General features: G+C 51.0%; 2 protein-coding genes across 3 annotated transcripts in view; one reads left to right on the top strand and one right to left on the bottom strand.

The window, feature by feature from the left end:
- Window positions 1–2,207: 2,207 nt before the first annotated feature.
- On the top strand, window positions 2,208–8,413 carry dla (deltaA). 2 transcript variants are annotated; one of them, XM_086156578.1, is made up of 11 exons: window positions 2,208–2,616; window positions 2,702–3,031; window positions 3,125–3,185; window positions 3,255–3,512; window positions 5,791–5,851; window positions 5,953–6,083; window positions 6,333–6,502; window positions 6,580–6,796; window positions 7,299–8,079; window positions 8,150–8,258; window positions 8,347–8,413. In XM_086156578.1, the coding sequence occupies exons 1-11, from the start codon at window positions 2,563–2,565 to the stop codon at window positions 8,350–8,352; spliced, it is 2,178 nt and encodes a 725-aa protein (XP_086012704.1). In that variant the 5' UTR covers window positions 2,208–2,562; the 3' UTR covers window positions 8,353–8,413. The 2 variants fall into 2 exon arrangements, with proteins under 2 accessions (XP_086012704.1, XP_086012703.1); XM_086156577.1 differs by lacking the exon at window positions 8,347–8,413 and having other exon boundaries at window positions 8,150–8,267.
- Window positions 8,414–14,811: 6,398 nt separating this feature from the next.
- zbtb45 (zinc finger and BTB domain containing 45) overlaps window positions 14,812–17,295 on the bottom strand; it is an 8,823-nt gene continuing 6,339 nt past the window's right edge. The window contains exon 6 of the mRNA XM_086156575.1: window positions 14,812–16,758. Within this exon, the coding sequence (XP_086012701.1) occupies window positions 16,361–16,758 (398 nt within the window). The 3' untranslated portion in view covers window positions 14,812–16,360. The remainder of the gene's footprint in view (window positions 16,759–17,295) is intronic.

The raw sequence follows: 17,295 nt of genomic DNA, 5'->3' as shown, positions 1-17,295 counted from the left end.
GGGAGCACCGGAAGTCCACGGGAGGGGACCCCTATTATCCCACCCTTTGATCTTTTGATTGATCTTTTTTTTTCTGGTTCGTTTTCTCTCATTTCCGGTGCTGTTTCAACACACACACACACACGCGCGGGTGGAATAATCGATCGGCCGTCACGCCCCCCCCCTCCACTAATGATCGATCCCGTGTGAGGAGCGCCGTGTTTACGTTCCCACGCGTGTCCAAACCCCCTCTTTTGGCCATCTGGTCCATACCGGCACACGGCCCACGGCGGGCTTCCGGTCGCGCCTTAGAGACGTGGGGAGGGGAAGCCAGCAAATAAACGTGGTGTCTGTGGACGTGGGGGCGGCAGATGGCGTGTCACGGTCCGTCCGCGTCTGAAGGCGTGTCGCGCTCCTCCATTGAACCCCCCCTTTTTTTTTTTTTTTTAATACTTCCCCCGTGGCGCCCACTCACCCCACGCGTTACAGTCCGGCACGGAAAAAGAAAAAAAAAAAAAAAGTCCAGATGTGATCCGACGCGGTGGAACGCCGACCGGAAGTAGGAACAAGGAAAGTCCGTCACTTCCGGTTCCATAAACCGACACTCCGAATTAGAATTGGTGAGAAAAAATTTTAAAAATACATGTTTTTAATTTTTTTTCACCAAAAAAAATGAGAAACATTAAAAACATTATTTAATTGAAAATTAAAAACATGTATTTTTTAATTTTTAAAACATAAAAAGTATAAAATACATGTTTTTAAAATGTGAATAAAACCGGAAGCGCATCAAACCGCTCTAAATATAACTTATTGACGATGACGTCACTGACGACCAACTTTTTTTTGCATTTCTTTTTTTATTCACATTTTAAAAACATGTATTTTTTTAACGTTTAAAACATAAAAAGTATAAAATACATGTTTTTTTGAAATGTGAATAAAACAATATACGTAAAAAAAAGTTGGTCGTCGGTGACGTCATCGTCAATAAGTTGTATTTAGTGCGGTTTGATGCGCTTCCGGTTTTAACGGAAACGACGGCAAAACAATCATGACCGGAGGAGAGCGTTTACTAGTTGACTGGTAGAGAGTTAGTAGTTAGTAGTTAGTAGTGGGTAGTTAGTAGTGACAGTCAGACACAGAGCTCTGCTGTTATTGAGGAGAGCAGGTGCTGAAGGAATTACCATACAGCTGAGGGGGGGCACACACACACACACACACACACACACACACACACACACACACACACACACACTCACACACTCTTTTCTTCCTCTCCTTTCAGGTCACAAACGAGGGAGAGGGGGAGGAAGAAGAGCCAGAAGGAAAGAGAGGAGGATGAAGAAGGAGGGAGGACAACCAACCCCGGATCTTCTCCTCTTTTTCCAGGAAATAACTTCACGTTTCATCCAAAACATCTCCAGATAGAGCAGTTGGCTGGAGGCAACAGCTGGAACCCCCTCTTTTTTCCGTCCCCCCTCTTTTCTGCCCGCGGGTCAGGTGACCAGACCTGCAGCTGTTTGGACAAATCAGCCGGAGAGGCCAGGGGTGTAAAAACTACAAACATGGCCGCCGCTTTGGATGAAGTGTCAGAACCGTGATGATGCAACTGGGGGAGGAAGGAGGGAAGGAAGGAAGGAAGGATGGAAGGAAGGAAGGATGGAAGGAAGGAAGGAAGGAAGGAAGGAAGGAAGGAAGGAAGGATGGAAGGAAGGAAGGAAGGGAGGAAGGAAGGAAGGAAGGAAGGAAGCAAGGAAAGAAGGAAGGAAGGAAGGAAGGAAGGAGGGAAAGAAGGAAGGAAGGAAGGAAGGATGAAAAGAGGGGAAGGAAGGAAGGAAGGAAGGAAGCAAGGAAAGAAGGAAGGAAGGAAGGAAGGAAGGAAGCAAGGAAGGAAGGAAGGAAGGAAGGAAAAGAAGGAAGGAAGGAAGGAAGGAAGGAAAGAAGCAAGGAAAGAAGGAAGGAAGGAAGGAAGGAAGGAAAAGAAGGAAGGAAGGAAGGAAGGAAAAGAAGGAAGGAAGGAAGGAAGGAAGCAAGGAAAGAAGGAAGGAAGGAAAGAAGGAAGGAAGGAAGGAAGGAAGGAAGGAAGGAAGGAAGGAAGGAAGGAAGGAAGGAAGGAAGGAAAAGAAGGAGGAGTGCTGCAGGTCATTAGCATGCCCGCGTGCCGCCGTATAAAAGCGGCGGCTCGCGGCCTCCGCCGGAGACACGCGCGCAGTGCGGGAGCGGAAGAAGCAGCGGAGCGTGCGGGAGGGCGGCACGCACGCACGCACGCACGCACGCGCACGCGCACGCCACACAGAAGAAGCCAAAAAAAAAGAAGAAAAAAGAAGTTTTCCCGCGCTCCATGGATTTACGCTCCATGACGGACCCGGAGGATTTCCACGGTGTTCACGTCACGCCACGCGTGGACTCCTGATCCCCCGCATCTCCACCTCCTCCACGCTCTCCTCCTCCATCCTCCGCGACATGAGCGGCAGCGGCGGCCGCGGCTGACACCCCGGCGTGACGTGACGCGACGCGACGTGACGTGACGTGACGTGACGGCTCTCCCCTCATCGCCGACCGGCCAGCCCCGGGTCTACTATGGGTCACGCGTTCCCGCTGCGTCTCGCCGTCATGTCCGCGCTGCTGTGCCAGGTAAGAACCCACGCGTGGGAAGCGGAAGCCCCCCCCCCCCCCTCCCGCGTCACCTTGGCGTTAACCCACGCGTGTGTCCACGCAGGGCGTGTGCTCCGGGGTGTTCGAGCTGAAGCTGCAGGAGTTCCTCAACAAGAAGGGCCCGCAGGGGAACCGCAACTGCTGCCCACGCGTGACCGCCTCGTCCGCGCCGTCGTCGTCCGCGTCCTCCTCGTTTCCGGGCGCGTGCGAGTGCCGCACGTACTTCCGGGTGTGTTTGAAGCACTACCAGCCCAACGCGTCCCCGGAGCCGCCGTGCACGTACGGGGCCGCGGCCACGCCGGTGCTCGGGTCCAACTCCTTCCGGGTACCGGACGCCGTACCGGAGAGCGCGTTCACGAACCCCGTGCGCATCAACTTCGGTTTCACGTGGCCGGTAAGTGCGTGGGTGTGAGTGAGTGAGTGTGTGTGTGTGTGTGTGTGTGTGTGCGCGCGTCCACGCCGACCCCTTGTCTTCTGCTCCATCCAGGGCACCTTCTCGCTGATCATCGAGGCCGTGCACGCGGATCCCGGGGAGGACCCGTCCGCGGGTACGTACGCGCACCGGTTTCCGGTTCCGGTTCCGGTCCCGGTTCCTCTAACCCGCCTCCCCTTTGCAGAAAACCCGGACCGCGTCATCAGCACCGTGACCACGCAGCGGCACCTGACCGTGGGCGAGGACTGGTCTCAGGACGTGCACGCCGGCGCACGCACGGAGCTCCGGTACGCGTACCGGTTCGTGTGCGACGAGCACTACTACGGGGACGGATGCTCCGCCTTCTGCCGCCCACGGGACGACGCGTTCGGCCACTTCACCTGCGGGGACCGTGGGGAGATCCTGTGCGACGCCGGCTGGAAGGGCCAGTACTGCACGGAGCGTGAGTCACGCACACGCACACGCACACATCTACACGCATGCGTATGCATCGTGCGTGTGCGCGTCAATCGAAACCGTGGGGTTTGGGTGAGTGGGGTGGGTCCATTAGGACCCCACGCGTTCGGAAAAGTCCGATTTAATCCCGGTTGGAGATGTTAATCCCGCTCCTAATCCGGCTCTAGAAAGCAATTCTAGATTTTTTTTTGTTTTCGCCGAACCTCCGCGCCCCTTTCTTTGTTTGTGCGTGTTCACGTTTACACCTTGAGAAACGGAATTTGATTTCATCCCCGCCAAAGTCGGTAATCTGATTCATAATCCGGATCTGGAATGTGATTCTGGATTTTTTTTTTTTCCGGATGAATCCGAGCCTCCGCGCCCCTTTGTTTGTTTGTTGTCACACTGGAACAAACTGAAATGAATTTGAATTCATCCCCGCCAAACACGGTAATCCCACTCATAATCCGGCTCTAGAATGTGATTCTGGATTATTTTTAAACATGTTTTTGGATGAATCCAAGCTTCCATGTCCTTTTCTTCGAGCGTGTCCACATCACTCTGGAACAAACGAAAAAGAAAATCTGATTTCAAAGAGGGTAATCAGACTCATAATCTGAATCTAGAAAGTGATTCTGGATTTAAAAAAAAAAATCCAGATGAATCCGAGCCTCCGCGTCCCTTTCTCTGTGCGTGTTCACGTTTACACTTTAAGAAACGGAAATTAATCTGATTTCAACCCCGCCAAAGACAGCAATCTGTATCAAGAAAGTGTTTCTGGATTTTTTTAAAACATTTTTCGAGATGAATCCAAGATTTCGTTTTTTTTGTGCACGCCACACTGGAACAAATGGAAACAAATCTGGTTTCATCCCCCACAAAGATGGTATCTGACTCATGATTTGGATCTAGAAAGGGATTCTGGATTTTTTGTTTATTTTTGGTCCAGATTAATCAAAGTTTCCGTGTGTGTGTGTGTGTGTTGTGGCACACTTTAACAAACAGAGAAAGTCCGATTTCATCCCATCCAAAGATGGTGATCTTATTTCAATCCAAATCTAGAAAAGGGGATTTAAATTTTTTTTCCAGATTAATCCAAGCCTCCATGTGTGTGTGTCTGTTAAAGTGTGGCCGTCACACTTTAACAGAGAGAAAGTCCAATTCATGCCCGGTAATTGGACTAATAGTCTGTCCGGATCTAGAGACTGTTTCTGGATTATCCCCCCCTCCAGATAAATCAAAATCTGTTTTTGGACGTCACTCTTTTACAAACCCAGAGAAAGTCCACTTTAATCCCATCCTAACCTGGAAATCCGTCTAATAATCCGGCTCTAGAAAGTGATACCGGATTATTATGTTTTTCCAGATTAATCTAAACCAGCGCGTGCATGTCACCTCCTTCGGATTAACTGGCCAGATTTAATCTGAGCGGCACCTGCTAATCTGAGCAATAATCTGAATCCAGAAACAGATGCCGGATTATTCATCAAAAAAAACATATGTATTGATATGTTTTATTTTTTTTAATTTTTTTATAAACAGCAAAGTTTTTCCAGCTGCTAATCCCCATCTAGAATAACATGAAAGAAAAAAAATAGTAATGTTATTTTTTTTCAAATTCTCTAGATTAACCCAAACCTCCGAGTGCCGTTAGAAGGAGGGTGTTACCCCCCCCTCACACACACACACACACACACACACACACACACACACACACGAAAGGGCCACTTGATTTATTCCAAGGAAAGTTTTCTTCGAGGGGGGAATAATCTCACGCGTGCCATAAATTTACATGCCACGCCGCCATTGGCCGCCGCCACGGCGCGCCGGGCCCTGATTGGCCGAGGGGGGGAGGTTATTGTTTGAAGTGGGCAGCTGCCGGCGAGGAGCAGACAATGGAGCAGCTGTCGTGCACTGGCAACACACTCGCCAGCTGTCCACCCTTATCTGCCCCGGTCCGAGACATTGTGTGTGTGTGTGTGTGTGTGTGTGTGTGTGTGTGTGTGTGTGTGTGTGTGTGTGTGTGTGTGTGTGTGTGTGTGTGTGTGTGTGTGTGTGTGTGTGTGTGTGTGTGCATGAGCGCGGGGCATGAATAAAGGAGTTTTGACCCGCAGCGAAGAAGAAGAAGAAGTAAAAGGAGAGGGGGGTTGTTTGCAACTGTGTGTGTGTGTGTGTGTGTGTTCGTGCTCACACACACACACACACACACACATCTTTTGTCCACACATTCTTCCACGGCCTCCACTGATGCCCCGCCTCCCCTTCTTTATTTGCCCCCCCTGCAGCCATCTGCCTCCCGGGCTGCCACGACGAGCACGGCTTCTGCGAGAAACCCGGCGAGTGCAAGTAAGTTCCACGGGTGGAGGAAGAAGGTCGGCGAAGGTGGAAGTTCTCAGCTGACGCCAGTGTGTGTGTTCGGTGTGTGTGTGTGTGTGTGTGTTCCCCAGGTGCAGGGTGGGCTTCAAGGGCCGGTACTGCGACGAGTGCATCCGGTACCCAGGCTGCCTGCATGGTACCTGCCAGCAGCCTTGGCAGTGCAACTGCCAGGAAGGCTGGGGGGGGCTCTTCTGCAACCAAGGTGAGGAGATGTTTGGAAGGAGGTGCGGTTGAGGAACGTTCCCCGAAAAAGAAAAAAAAAAAGAAAAAAATTAGCATGTAGCGCCCCCTGGTGGCCCGGAGGCTGCAGATACCACAGCTGCGCAGGGGAAGCAGCTGTTTTGAAGATAAAGACGGATTTAGAAAGAGAGGGACGAGTGTTTTTCACGCCGCGGTTTTAGCCCGCCATGTGTCGCGCGGCGTCTAATCCCGATGTTCTCCGCCTCCGCAGACCTGAACTACTGCACCCACCACCGGCCCTGCATGAATGGAGCCACTTGTAGCAACACGGGGCAGGGAAGCTACACCTGCTCCTGCCGGCCCGGCTTCGCCGGCGCCAGCTGCGAGGTTCGGGTTAGCGGCTGCGCCGGGAGCCCCTGCCGCAACGGCGGGAGTTGCACGGTGAGTGTTGTTAGCGCCGCCAGGGTGCTAGCGGGTTAGCGCCGCGGCGGTGGTGACGTTTGTCTCCGAACCCGTAGGACCTGGAGGACTCGTATGCCTGCACTTGCCCGCATGGCTTCTACGGCGCCAACTGCGAGCTGAGCGCCATGACGTGCGCCGACGGGCCGTGCTCCAATGGCGGCCGCTGCGCCGACAACCCAGACGGCGGCTACCTGTGCCAGTGCCCCGGCGGCTACGCCGGGTTCAACTGCGAGAAGAAGATCGACCACTGCACCTCGGCTCCCTGTTCCAACGGTAGGCGCTTCGGACGGCTAAAGTGGGTCAGCGAGATCGCCAATGTGCGCGAGCTGAGACGGCTAAAGCCTATCGGTGGCTAGCGTACGGGCAAGGCTACGGGCTAAGGTGTAAAGCAGGGTAGGTTGATATATGTTAGCAGGAGTGCCAATGTTAGTTAGCAGAGATGGCTAAAGTGTATCCGTAGGGATGGACAAGGTTACAGGCTAAGGTGTCATACAGGGTAGGCTAATATATGTTAGCAGGAGTGCCGATGTGAGTTCATGGGATTTCCACTTCATGTAAGAAGGGGATGGCTAAACTGTGTTAGCAAGGATGTTGGTGGGTCAGCCAATGTGTGATAGCGGGGATAGCAAACATGCTATGCAGGGCAGGCTAGTCTGTGTCAGCGGGTATGGCTAATGTGCGTCACTCTGGCTTGCCAAAGCATGTCAGTGGTTGGCAAAATGTTTTTAGCATGGGTGGCTAAAGTGTAGAAGCTAACTCCGCCATGTGTCCGCAGGTGCGCGCTGCGTGGACCTGGTCAACTCGTACCTGTGCCAGTGCCCCGACGGCTTCAGCGGCGCCAACTGCGACCACGGCGGCGACGAGTGCGCCGCCTACCCCTGCCAAAACGGCGGCACCTGCCTGGAGGCGCCGGGGGGCTACAGCTGCAGCTGCCCGCCGGGCTACACCGGCCGCAACTGCAGCGCGCCCATCAGCCGCTGCGAGCACAACCCCTGCCACAACGGCGCCACCTGCCACGAGAGGAACAACCGCTACGTGTGCGCCTGCGCGCCCGGCTACGGCGGCAGGAATTGCCAGTTCCTGCTCCCGGAGCACGCGGCGGTGCGCGGCGCCGACATGCCCTGGATGGCGGTGGGCTCCGGCGCGGCGCTGGTGCTTCTGCTGCTAGCGGGCTGCGCCGTGCTGCTCGGCTTCTTCCGCTCCAAATCGCAGGGCGACGGCCAGGCGGAGCCCGGCGCTGACGGGGAGACCATCAACAACCTGACCAACAACTGTCACCGTGGCGACAGGGACGTAGCCATCAGCGTGGCGCCGGGCGTCAAGAACATCAACAAGAAGATGGACTTCCGCGGCGGCGGCGGCGATCCCGACGAAGGCTCCTCACCGGGGAGGAGCGTCCACAAGGGGCGCCGCCCGCCTGCGGACTACAACCTAGCGCGCGACGTCGACCAAGAGCAGGCGGCGAAGGCGGCCATGCTGGAGGCGGCGAGCGAGGACAAGCGGCGCTCGCTGGACTCCTTCGAGTTCGAGGAGAAACGCGGCAAACATTTAAAAAGGTAACCATCCCACGCGCCGTCCACACGACGACCGACGCCACGGCGACTAACTTTGTTTTGCCTCCTGCAGCGACGCGGCGGAAAGGAAAGCCCCAGAACCGTCCGCATGTGCGGACACCAAGTACAAATCTGTGTTTGTGATGTCAGAGGAGAAGGACGAATGTATCATTGCCACGGAGGTGAGTTAGCTGCGCGGCGCTAACCATGTTAGCATCCCAGATCTTTCAGCCTCACCTCTAAACATGGCCGCCTCTGGTTTCCCCGCAGGTGTGAGGAGCCGCCGACGGGCTCTGTTGCTGTTGGGGAGAGGTTTTTTCTCTCCCGTGGATGCTGCTCTTACCTGGGGGGTGGGACGAGGGGGAAGGGGGTGACGTTTTTTTGGGGGCGGCGTCCCGCCTGCTGCTGAAACCCAGATCTTTAACTGATATTCAGAGTTGAGCTGGTTCTCTACTGGACACCGAGTGCCGCCGCGGCCGCCTGCGGGGGGAAGGAGGGGGGGGGGGGGGCAAGTAATTAATTACTTCATTAAGTAAAGAGTAAAATGGCGGCGAGGGAGGGGGAGGGGGTGAGGAGCCCCCTGGCCCCGCCCCCGCCGCCGCCATGTTGTAGTTTTCTTAGCGAGGTTTGCACCCCGAGGCGCCGCCGCTGCCGCCCCGCCGCAGAAACTGCATCAGACGGTGGATGTTCGGCCATAGTGGCCTGGTCTCCATGGCGACGGTCGCCGTGGAGCCTGGATGTACTTGATCGCTGTGTTTTTTCCCCTCGCGGACTCACACACACACACACACACACACACACACACACACACACTTAAAAAGCTTATTTTCCTTTTGTCTTAATTTAATAATTGTCCCTTTTTTTAACTTTGTAAGATAAAACAAAAAAAAGAAAAAAAAAGATTTAAAATTATGATTTAATTTAAGTTAATTTAATGATTTTTCTATTCTTATTGTATATTTGTAAGGTTTGCTGCCACTATTTAAGTTGACTTTCTCTATATTTGCAAAGGCACTTCAGGTCTCCTTGTTTTGGTTCCCTCTGTTTTCCTGGGGGGTGGACGGAGGCTTCTGATTGGACGACGGCCGACAGACTCCGCCTCCTCCACTCTCGCCTCCCAATAAAGGAATTAGCCAAGACTATTTTTCCAAATAAAATAAAAACAGAAAGAAAAACAAGCCTCGATGTGACATCGCAACTCCTGTCCTGTTCTGGGAGGCGGGGGGTTAGTTAGAGGAGGGAGGGGTTAGTTAAGGGAAGGAGGGGTAAGTTAAGGGTGGGTAGGTGGAGTTGGTTAGGGTGGGGGAGGGGTATCCTAAGGGGGAGAGGTACAAGTTAAGGGGGAGTGGGGTTAGTTAAGGGAAGGAGGGATTAGTTAAGGGGGAGTGGGTGGAGTCAGGGGAGTGAGGGGTAAGTTAAGGATGGGTGGGTGGTCGGAGTTAGTTAGGGGAGAGAGGGGTATCTTAAAGGGGAGAGGGGCAAGTTAAGGTTGGGTGGAGTATCTTAAGGGGGAGTGGGGTTAGTTAAGGGAAGGAGGGGTAAGTTGAGGGTGGGTGTATGGAGTTAGTTGGGGAGAGAGGGGTATCTGAAGAGGGGTAAGTTAAGTTGGTGTGGGGTAAGTTGAGGGTCGGTGGAGTTGGTTAAGGGAAGGAAGGGTATCTTAAGGGGGTGAGGGGTAAGTTAAGGCACAGGGGGGTTAGTTAGGGGAGGGAAGGGTAAGTTAAGGGACGCGGGAGTAAAAGGGTGGGTGGACTTAGTTAGGGAAGGGTACATTAAGGTGGGAGAGGGGTATCTTAAGGGGGAATGGGGTTAGTTAAGGGAAGGAGGGGTAAGTTAAAGGTGGGTGTATGGAGTTAGTTGGGGTGAGAGGGGTAAGTTAAGGTGGTGTGGGGTAATTTAAGGGTTGGTGGAGTTAGTAAAGGGAAAGAAGGGTATCTTAAGGTGGGAGAGGGGTAAGTTAAGGGGGTGTGGGGTTAGTTAAGGCAAAGTTAATCAGCACCATCTTCCCGAGGACCCCACAGCTTCTCCTTCTGCAGGGTCTGCTGCCAGAAGTGGAGAGTGTCTCCATGGCGACGGCGTATGCGGTTCTGAAGGATCTTCATCTGTTACTTACTCGACCAATCACAGCGCAGGAGCGGGTCATGCGGTCCTCGCGGGGGCGGAGCTTGGACAGGACGGGTCGGGTGAAGATGGAGAACATGGAGAACCCGGGAACCTTCTCGCTCCAGAACCTGACTTTGCGGGAATAAACACAAAAAAAACCAAGAACCGTCTCGCTAGCTAATGCTAGCATTAGCATTAGCCTCAGAATCCACACACACACACACATGAGTTGAAGCCATAGCAGACTTTTATTTGGAGAAAAACAGCGTTGAAATCACTCGTTTGTTTGTTTAAATGCAGGAAATCCAGGACGACATCGAGCTTCTCCGAGAAAAAGTTAAAATCATGCCTTTTTTTTTTTTTTTTTTTCCAGACAGAAAAAACTTTTTTTTTTTTTTTCTTTCTTTTCCACGACGACGGCTAAATCCTTTATAAAATGGCTGCTTCTTCTGTTTTTTTTTTCATCTTCTTCGTCGGACATATTTAACCTCTGGTAAAGAAATATCCACGTAGCAAAGAAAGGTCGACGCCCGCCGCCGCCGGAAGGGGGGGAACCGACCAAAAGCGGGAAAAAGAGCGGGACGTAAAAGAGGCGTAACACGATACGAGGCGCCGACGTGGCTCCCGAGCGCACGGATACAGTACTGTACAAGGGCGGGGCCGCGGGGAAACGGGACGCCGCCGCCGCCGCCGCCATTACCGGACCCCCGACGGCGGCGGGTCCCGACGCTTGAGGTAAATATCATCTCCGAGAAGCACCAAAAAGGTTTGGCGGTAGGTACATTTCTTATTAGCTTATAACTGACGGCTGGGAGCCCCTCCTCCTCCCTGCGCGAGAAAATAAAATAAAATGGAAAAAAAAAAATAACCTCAAACTTTAAATTATAATTTAAAAAATTATAATGAAAAAAAAATATCTAAACTTAAATTGTAGTTGAAAAATCAAAAACAGAAAAAAAAAATCAAAAATAAAATAAACTAAAAAAAATTGAAAATAATATGAATTAGAAAATCAAATGAATAAAAAAAAAAAAATCCAAAAATCAATTATAGTTAAAAAAATTCAAAAATAAATTTATTGAAAAAATCTAATTCAAAAAATTAAAAATCTAATTATAGTGACGAAAAAATTATTATTGAAAAAAAATCAAAAATCTAATTATAATGAAAAGTAAATCAAAAATCAAATACTTTTTTGAGAAAAAAGTAAAAAATCAAATTATAATGAAAAGAAAATCAAAAATAAAATTAAAAAAAAAATCCAAATATAATTATAATGAAAAGAAAATCAAAAAAAAAGTTTTTGAAAAAAAAAAAATCAAAAATCTAATTATAATGAAAAAAATAATCAAAAACCAAATTATAATCAAAAAATCAAAAATCAAATTATAATGAAAAGAAAATCAAAATCAAATACTTTTTTGAAAAAAAAAAAAAAAAAGAATATTATAATTAAAATAAAAAAAGCTAAACGCCACATTGGTGGCACTTGGGGGCAGTTTGAGGTTTTTGAGGGAAAAATAAGGTTTCCTCCAGGCTGGAGAGGGGAAGCTAGATTAAAACAAAACAAATAAAACAAGGAAAATAAAAACTAAAAACAGGAGGTTTATGGAGGGTTGGCTCTCACTGTAATAACACCGTTATTACCCCCACCTTACCTTAATACAGTTTTATTCATATTTTATCACAACACCCCCCTCCCCTTGAGTTAAAAATAAAAATAGCATATTTTTTTTGTGTACTCGCGTTTCCGTGACGACGGTGGGAGGAGCGTTTACAACAAAGCGGGTTTATTTTATTTCATTTTTTTTTTCTTTTTTTTAGCTTTTTTTTTTTTTTAAACCCGCGTTTTTTAAAAATGGGACATTTCATGTCACTGACGTCGGGAAAGGGGGCGGGGCTTAACAAACAAAGTCTCGCCGGGTTCCCCCGAAAAAGTAGGTGCGGATCCCCCCGACAGGAAATACAAACATCCAGGGGGAAGCAGAAACAATTAAAAACATGGAAACCCCCGACGACCCCCGACCACCTCTGAGGTGTTTTTACTTTTTTCTTAAAAAAAGGAAAAGGGGAACAATCTTCGGCTGAATCCTCACGGCGGCGGCGGCGGCGGCGAGGGGGCGGGGCTTAGGGGTCATTGGGAGGGGAGGGGTTCTACGTAACATGTGCAAACCGAACTGTGCATAGAGATCAAATTTCGATAAATCAATAAATATTAACGTGACGGCGGTGCGTCATCACCGGGGGCGACTTGGTCTTTTTTTTTTTTTTTTTTTTTTGGGGTCGGGGGGCGGGGTCAGGGGTCACGGCGAGCGGGGGCGGGGTGATTGTACTCGATCATGATTGGTTTAGTTTCACTAAAATGTTTAAAAAGGTTTGAGGGGGAAGGGGAGGACAGAAAATAAACAAACTTTTCGTCTCTTAGCAACGACCCTAAGCCCCGCCCCCTGGGACAGAAACCCCGCCCCCTTTAGAAAAAATCCTGATAAACCCCCGACCGAATGGCTCTTCAAATATTCTTTTTTTTTTTTTCCGTGTAAAGAATCACGTGAGCGACGGCGGCGGAGGGGGGGGGGGGATTTAAAAAAAAAAAAAAAAAAAACAAACAAACAAAAAAAAAAATTAAAAAAAAAACAGCGTCGCCATGGCGACAAGCTTTTTTTTTTTTCCCCCCCAGTTTTTTTTTCTTATTTTTTTTTTTTTTCTAAGTGTCTTTACATCTTCAGCGGCGCTGCAGCTCCTCCTGAAACCTTGTGAAGCGTTAATGCCTGTCTTTGGACCACCGAGGTAATTGCAGGTGTGTGTGTGTGTGTGTGTGTGTGTGTGTGTGTGTGTGTGTGTGTGTGTGTGTGCGTCGAACACTTCCTGGTGAGGGACCGGCGTCCCCGCTCTGATTCGAGGTATATGATCCTGTGGGAAATGTTTCAAAGCTGTCGAATGGATGAAGGTGAAGTTCGCTCACGCCGACGCCTCCTCCACATCTTCTCCACATCTTCTCCACATCTTCTCCATCTTCTTCTCCATGTTTTTTTTTTTTTTGCCCTCCTCCGGCTTCTTTCGCTTTCAGTTCAGTTAAAAAATAAAAATAAAAAAGGTGAGGAGAACGTGGGCGTCGGAGCAGGAACCCGCCAGGGTCCACGCCCACCATGGGGTCGCCATGGTAACGGGTGGGTCGACCCCCGGCGTTTGCGACGGTTGTTACGAATTTTTTTTAGATGGAACGTCTAATGGGTAGAACTTCTAATTGGTGGAACGTCCATCTGGTGGAACGTCTAATTTGTAAAGCGTCTATCTAGTAGACAACCATCTTGTGGAGCATCTAATGGGTAGAACATCCATCTAGTAGAACGTCCAATTGGTGGAACGTCTAATTTGTAAAACATCTAACTGGTAGAACGTCTATCTGGTGGAGCATCTAATTGGTAGAACGTCTAATTGGGGGAACATCTCATTGGTAGAACTTTCAGCTGGTAGAACGTTTAATTTGTAAAGCGTCTATCTGGTAGAACATCCATCTTGTGGAGCACCTAATTGGTAGAATGTCTTATGAGAAGAATGTCCATCTGGTAGATTGTCCAGTTGGTGGAACGTCTAATTGGTAGAACATCTAATTAGTAGAGCATCAAATTGGTGGAACATCTAATTGGTGGAACGTTTAATTGGTAGAATGTCCATCTAGTAGAACGTTTAATTTGTAAAACGTCTATCTGGTAGAACATCTGTCCATCTTGTGGAGCATCTGATTGGTAGAACGTCCAATTGGTGGAACGTCTAATGGGTAGAACGTCCATCTGGTGGAAAATCTAATTGGTGAAACATCTCATTGGTAGAACATCTAGTTGGTAGAACGTCCAATTAGCGGAACGTCCATCTGGTAGAGCGTTTAATTTGTAAAACCTCTTACTGGTAGAGGGTCTATCTGGTGGAACGTCTAATTGGTAGAACGTCCATCTGGTAGAACATCTACCTGGTAGAAAGTCTACCTGGTAGAAGGTGGTGGAGGTGGATCATCTGCCCGACGCCACGTGTCCTCAGGAGGTAGAGCAGTGGTTTCATCTGATATATTTGTTTATGTTTCAGTTTATTCCACGAGCGCCGCCACGCGTCTCTGACTGACTCGTCCTCTTCCTGGACCTTCTCTCCAGGAGGACGTCCTCCAGGGGTTCCGGCCAGGTCTGAAGAGGACCTCCCTAAAGTCCCGCGCAGACCGCCGGCCGAGAACCCAGACGCCGCCGCCGCGGCTCGGTACGACCCGTGCCGAGATGGCCGGCTACGAGCTCAGGCTCGAACCGAACCGACTCTCCGGTTGGTTTGATCCGACTGAACCCGATTCAATCCGATCTGAGTTTGTTCGGTTCCGAGTTCTGAATTGGTTCGATCCAATCGGACCTGATGCAATCCACTCTGACTCGGTTCGATCCGAGGTGAGTCGGTTCGATCCGAGGCGAGTCGGTTTGGGCTAATGTGAGTCGGTTCAATCCAAGAAGAGTCGGTTCGGGCCGTAGTGAGTCGGTTCAGGTGAAAGTGAGTCGGTTCGATCCGAGGCTAGTCGGTGTTGGCTAATGTGAGTCGGTTTGGATCAAGGTGAGTCGGTTCAATCCGAGGCGATTCAGTTCGATCTGAGGTGAGTCGTTTTGGGCTAATGTGAGTCGGTTTAATATGAGGTGAGTCAGTTTGATTCGAGGCGAGTCAGTTCTGGCCGAGGTGAGTCTGTTCAAGATGTGAGACAGTTTGGTCTGATGTAAGTTGGTTCGGGCTGACGAGAGTCGGTTTGATCTGAGGTGAGTCTGTTAGGGTCAAGGTGAATCGGTTCGATCCGAGGAGACTCGGTTTGGACCGAAGCGAGTTGGTTAGGGCCAAGGTGAGTCGTTTTGGGCTAATGTGAGTCGGTTCAATCTGAGGTGAGTTGGTTTGATCCGAGGCGAATCGGTTCAATCTGAGGTGAGTCGGTTTGGGCCAAGGTGAGTCAGTTCAATCCGGGGCGAGTCGGTTCGATCTGAGGTGAGTCGGTTTGATCTGAGGCGAATCGGTTCAGTCCGAGGCGAGTCAGTTCGTTCCGAGGCGGGTCAGTTTGGGCTAATGTGAGTCGTTTTGGGCTAATGTGAGCCGGTTCGATCCGAGGCGAGTCAGTTTGGACCAAGGCGAGTCGGTTTGATCTGAGGTGAGTCGGTTCCATCCGTGGCGAATCGGTTCAATCTGAGTTGAGTCGGTTTGATCTGAGGTGAGTCAGTGTCTGCTAATGTGAGTCGGTTCAATCCAAGGTGAGTCAGTTTGGTCTGAGGCAAGTCGGTTTTGGCCAAGATGAATCGGTTTGATGTGAGGTGAGTCGGTTCCATCCGTGGTGAGTCAGTTCAATCTGAGGCGGGTCAGTTTTGGCTAATGTGAGTCGTTTTGGGCTAATGTGACTCAGTTTGATCCGAGGCCAGTCAGTTTGGACCAAGGTGAGTCGGTTCAATCCGCGGTGAATCGGTTCAATCCGAGTTGAGTCAGTTTGATCCGAGGCGAGTCGGTTCTGTCCTAGCCGTGGCTGCCGATTCAATTTCAGCTCTGACTCAAATCTAACCCTTTCACGACCGGGACGAACAGGCGCCCGTGCGGCTTTGCCAGCGGTCGGCGGTCAGTCGGGCGGCGTCAGTCAGAGGCGAGCTCGAGGGCGTCCGCGGTCAAAGTGCTTGATTTCACCGATTTGGCAACGAGCGTATCGTCTGACGGCTTTAACTGAACTGAAGGCGAAGCGAGCCTCCGACCCCCTCCAGCGCTGGCGGAGCGGCCGGGCCCCATCCTAGGTGGAGGAGGCCCAATCCTAGGTGGAGGAGGCCCCATCCTAGGTGGAGAAGGCCCCATCCTAGGTGGAGAAGGCCCCATCCTAGGTGGGGAAGGCCCCATCCTAGGTGGAGGAGGCCCAATCCTAGGTGGAGGAGGCCCCATCCTAGGTGGAGAAGGCCCCATCCTAGGTGGAGAAGGCCCCATCCTAGGTGGGGAAGGCCCCATCCTAGGTGGAGGAGGCCCCATCCTAGGTGGAGAAGGCCCCATCCTAGGTGGGGAAGGCCCCATCCTAGGTGGAGGAGGCCCCATCCTAGGTGGGGAAGGCCCCATCCTAGGTGGAGGAGGCCCCATCCTAGGTGGGGAAGGCCCCATCCTAGGTGGAGGAGGCCCCATCCTAGGTGGGGAAGGCCCCATCCTAGGTGGAGGAGGCCCCGTGGCCGGCCATGTTGGCCATCCCCCCGACCATACCTGAGGGCCCCCCCAGCGCCGGGGGGCTGTGCTTGGCGGGCGAGGTCATGTCGGCGCCGCGGCCCTGGGCGGCGTGGCCCGGCGGGGCGTGGTGGGCGTGCTGCAGGGCGTGGCGCTCCAGCAGCGTGCGGTGGGTGAAGGCCCGGTGGCACACGTTGCACTGGAAGGTGCGCTCGGCGCGGTGCGTGCGCATGTGCACGTTGAGCGAGCTCTTCTGCGTGAAGCGCTTGCCGCACATGGAGCACTGGAAGGCTCGCACACCCGTGTGCACCACCATGTGCTTCAGGAGGTAGTCACGCAGGGAGAACGAGCGCCAGCAGATGGAGCACTGGTGAGGTTTCTGACCTGCACACACACACACACACACACACACGCAATCAGTTACTTTTTAAAGTCTGTTCATGGTTGTCATGTATAGGCTCACACACACACACACACACACAGGAATACAAACATGTGTGTGCACAAATGCGCTTGTTAAAAATCTTTCTAGCAAGATTGGCATACACACACACACACACACACACACACACACACACACACACACACACACACATCACTAGTTATTTGCTTTTGAAATCTTTCCAGGTTGTTTCCAGTGAGTTTCTCCAGCCCGAGACACACTGCACACACATGCACGTGCACACACACACACACACACACACACAGAGCTATTTCTTTTTAAATCTTTCCAGGTTGTTTTCAGCAAGCTCACGCATGCAGACACGCATGCAGACACACACACACACACACACACACACACACACACACACACACACACACACACACCTCATTCCAATCCAATAATGATAATTTATGCATTATTATTTATTGTTATGTCCTGAAATGTTTTTTATACCTCTCCAGGCTTCCCACTTCTCT

The sequence above is a fragment of the Fistularia commersonii genome, chromosome 12 (genome assembly GCF_037954325.1).
Source record: "Fistularia commersonii isolate RoL2024-O1a breed Wild chromosome 12, RoL_Fcom_v1.0, whole genome shotgun sequence".
NCBI classification, from domain to species: Eukaryota; Metazoa; Chordata; class Actinopteri; order Syngnathiformes; family Fistulariidae; genus Fistularia; species Fistularia commersonii.
The sequence above is the reverse complement of the archived record's forward strand: the minus strand, read 5'-3'. Positions and strand labels throughout refer to the sequence as shown.